At 40.7% G+C, this 4,376-nt stretch overlaps 1 protein-coding gene across 1 annotated transcript in view; it reads left to right on the forward strand.

The window, feature by feature from the left end:
* Positions 1 to 2,959: 2,959 nt before the first annotated feature.
* The window catches only part of acss1 (acyl-CoA synthetase short chain family member 1), a 27,443-nt gene continuing 26,026 nt past the window's right edge, over positions 2,960 to 4,376 (forward strand). The window contains exon 1 of the mRNA XM_035678770.1: positions 2,960 to 3,380. Coding sequence (XP_035534663.1) covers positions 3,074 to 3,380 — 307 coding nt within the window. The 5' untranslated portion in view covers positions 2,960 to 3,073. The remainder of the gene's footprint in view (positions 3,381 to 4,376) is intronic.

A 4,376-nucleotide genomic window follows, 5' to 3' on the forward strand; every position in this document is an offset into this window, starting at 1 on the left:
ACTACACTGACACATTCAATAGAGTCTGCTCCTGTTCATTACAATGAAACGTTCCCATAATCTAAGCAGGACAGGGAGTTATAGTTTGAATTAACCCAACAGTTATATGGAAGTGTTTGACCTGTCTCCAGCTGAGCATCTTGTCATTCAGAGAAGACAAAAAAAGGATGTTTATATATTGATTCAGACATTTGTTTCATTTTTAACCAACATACAGCTTCTTCCTGGAACCAAAACGTACTCGATGTTTCCTTTGTTATCTTCCTTTTAACTGAATGAAAATATGTGCTCATACTAATCTGCGTCATCACCTCTTTCTGCCCTCAGGTGTGGTTTCAGAACCGCAGGGCCAAGTGGAGGAAGAGGGAGAAGTGTTGGGGGCGCAGCAGCGTGATGGCAGAGTACGGCCTGTATGGAGCCATGGTCCGCCACTCCATCCCACTGCCCGAGTCCATCCTCAAGTCAGCCAAGGAGGGCGTCACAGACTCTTATGCTCCGTGGTTACTAGGTAAATAGATGCAGATATATGTTTGTGTATTTGCATTTTTTGTACAGAAGACATTTTGTTCAAATAATAAAATTAGTAACACTTGTGCTTCTGTTGGACTGTTCTATAGTGTATGACTTCCTATTGATCTTGAATTGTATGCTATTCTGTAACCGACACAACACAGATTAACAATTGCTTGTGGCAGAAATGTCTGGCAAGGAAGTAGTAAGTAATTTTACACATACAGTAGCACCATCATCTGTGGCCCAGCATTTTAAAAAGTGTTGAAAAGACGTTTTAAGACTCCCACATATATATTTTTTTTTTACAGATTCTCTATCGTCATTTCCTACAACTGAATATAAAAGTCCTCTATATTCACCTTTAATATCAATATTAAGGCTCAATATGTGAAAATCAGCTTTGCAGAGTTACTTCTTCTTTGGCTGACCGAGCCACACATGGGCAGAGCACTTTTAAAAATCTTCATACAGATAAAATGTGTTTTTTCTAATCATTCTTGTGCCCAACGTTTATTACTGCACTGCAGGTCCAAAGCCAATCCGCTCTTGTGTAAATGCAATTTTTCTCTTAGTCTGTCTCATTGTGTTTGAAAATTGGGGATTAAGATGTATTCCGACAACAGGAAGTGGGAGCTAAACCCGGCTCATGTTAGCAGCCAATAAAAGTGTCAGCATGTCAATAAAAGGTAGCAGTCGATACAGTGATAATCCTACTTAATCAGGACAGATTAGACCAAATGTCCTCTCTCGCCTCATGTCAATTGATTAGTTTAAATCAATTAGGTGACTCTAATTAAATATCCATGCATCTATGCCCTTCCTTCTCTTGCGCACTTCAATATCAAACACCTCAGTTCATGCAAAATGCAATGCTTATGAGGGAATCTGTGCTCTTTCATGCATCAATACCTCAAACTACACCAGTAAACACTAACATAAAGATACTTACAAGACAACTTTTAAAGTCCTCATCTAATCTGAAAAATGCATGTCCTTTTTCCTTCAGGTATGCACAAGAAGTCTGTGGAAACCTCACACACCTCTCCTGGGAATCCCAGCAGCCTGTCACCACCACCGCCACCGCTACCGCCACAGGAGAAACCAGAGGACATAGCGATGGAGGAAGAGAAGAAGAAGCAGATGAAAGACACTAGCTCAGTGATTTCTAAAGAGGAACTGAGGGAGAACAGTATTGCTGCACTGCGAGCGAAGGCGCAGGAGCACAGTGCCAAGATGCACGGGACAGTTTCTGACAGAACGAATGGTCACGTAACGCACAAAGAGGAAGTCGAGGACAAGGTGGTGGAGCGGGAGACGGCAGAGGTGGAGAGGAGTAACTGAAAATGAAAAAGGGGCTGCTGGATACAGACTGATGGTGGAACACATGCAAAGTGGAGGTTGCAAACATTTCACAGAGGCAGGAGACTTTTTCATTGGTTGAGTTGCACCTTGGTGCATGTGGAGTCACCGCTTAACTTCATACCTGCAGAACAGATATTATAAATGTGAGAAATGATGAGAAAAAGGTTCTTTGGCTCCAACAATTTGATGTTAATTAACTCAACCAATGAGATTATTTGTGTCGCTGCTCTTAGAAATATTTGTACAGCTAACTCCAAACTACACAATACCTTTTTCATTTCACCTTGTGGAGGAGAGTCATTGAGGCTCAAGCACGGAAATGTTCCCCCTAATATTTATCGCAGATGTTTTGATATGGAGCCGCATTCAAAAAAATATATATTTATTTTCTTTAAAACAGATTACAGTTCTGTAACATGGCAGCTACTTTATGCAACAATGTGGATAAAGATTGGTTTTGGGAAGCAAGCATTCAGTTGACCCTGCTCCAGAGGGTGCTATTAAGGAAATAACTGTGACCTTTGACCTCCTTGTGATGACTCATTTCAGTTGGGTAACTGAAAAGTACAGTTGTGTATTTTGTCCTGTGAAAAGGTTACAACCCTAAAATCTTCTGTTTTCTTTCAGCTGTTGCAATATTTGTGATGTACATAGTGAAAATAATGTCCAATAGTTAACACTGTACTATTATGTACAGTTAATACTGATTCTCTGTGTTTGTCTCTGTATAAATGTAACAGTAGCCCATAATTAAAAGTTACTGATATTTAAAGCCCCCCCCCTCCTCCTCGTTTGTTTTTATTGTTTACTTGGATGTTTGAGCTTCACTGTGCAGAATGGTGTATGAGTATTATTCATCATTCAAGTGTTTTTATGTCTTGAATCGTCTAGAGAGGACCTTTAAACAAAGAAATTCTGCGTGTTGCGCAAAAAGAAACTTTTTGCAACCGATGTTGAAATTTTGGTTGCAGCCTTAAATACTTTCCAAAAACAGAATAAAGTGTCACCACATGGGTTTGTACCGCCTTTTAACGCACCACGCCTCCAGCCCCTCCTCTCCGTTTGGAGTTTCCAAGTTTTCCCTTTCACTTAAGTTGAGCAGAGTAACTTCCAGAATTGCTTAAAGGCTGCAGTATCCGAGACGGAAATGCGTTGCAGACCATAAATTGGTGTAGCGCAGAATACTTTCACTTTCACGATGTGGCTGCCCTGTGGATGCGCTTCAAAGTGCGTCTCCTTAAGTCGTCGGGTTTTCAGATCTTATTTCCATGTTCTGGGTCGAAGGAGATGTAATATTGCGGCGTTTATGCCGGAGTCTGCGGGGTTTGAAGGGGTGTCGGACTGCTCGGCGCTGCAGGAGTTTTCCGTCTCCAACAGTGAGCGCTTCTGGGCCGCTGCGGCGCGCCAGAGACTGAGCTGGATCAGTCCTTTCCACACGGTCCAGGACTGTGACCTGAGCCGAGGCAGGATTAAGTGGTTTGAGGGAGGAAAGCTGAACGTGTCCGGTAAGATTATCTTCACATCTAATCAGTTAGTACGACCAGTAATTGGATTTATACCAAAAAAAAAAAAAAAAAGATGGTCGTTAGAATAAACTGAAGTCATGATCATGCTGCTTTTTGAGGAACACTTTTAAACTAGAGAAGACAACTTCTGAAGACAATTCAGAGTGGCTGTTAACTGACGCTAAACTGCATTGTTGGCTTTAATTTTTATGGAGAAGCAGCTGAAGGAGTATGTAGGGTTGGAAAAGTGGAAAGGGGGTTAATGAATAGGAATAAGGTTGAACATTTTGAGTATATCAGATAGGTAAGAAAGAAGGTGTATGAAAGATGTGGAACATAAGGTTTGAATTGAGTTTCTGTAAAGTATGATTGAGTAGACTAATGTTAAAAGGAGTATGAACAGTTGGAAAGGTGGCAGGGAAGGGATGAAAGATGGAAGATATACTGTAAACTGGGATCTTAACATTGTTTGGATAATGGCTGGCAGCTATACTAACTAACTGCATTGCTGGAGTCACTTTTAAATTAGAAGTGAAACGTATCCTAGTCTGAATTATGTGGAACATTAGAAGGTTTGAATTGAGTTTTTGGCTTAAAGTAAGTAGATAAGTCTTGTCTAAGATCTGAGTCTCACAGCAAACTACACTAATTAGAAAATCTACATCAGCTATAATCAAAGGTTGCCATGGTGATGGTAACTCCTGTTTGACTCCTGGCTCAGAGAGTACATTTCATAGAGATTTTAGCTGAGGCACACCTCTTATATCCCTGCTTCTACCTAAAAGACAGTAACTTCTATCACCTAACTGGATATATTCTAAGAAATAGGAGACCCTGCTGAGCACAATGTGTGAAATGTGTGTGTGTGATGTCAAAAATGTGACTATAGGAGCAGTTAAGAAAAGTTTCTGTTTCCCTCCTAAAATTGATGCTCTCGTTTAATAAGGGAGTCAATGCAGTTGGTTGGTGCCCCTGTAGGGGAAATTCTTCCATAAT

This window comes from Morone saxatilis, unplaced genomic scaffold, assembly GCF_004916995.1.
Source record: "Morone saxatilis isolate NCDOM2014 unplaced genomic scaffold, NCSU_SB_2.0 Contig7, whole genome shotgun sequence".
NCBI classification, from domain to species: Eukaryota; Metazoa; Chordata; class Actinopteri; family Moronidae; genus Morone; species Morone saxatilis.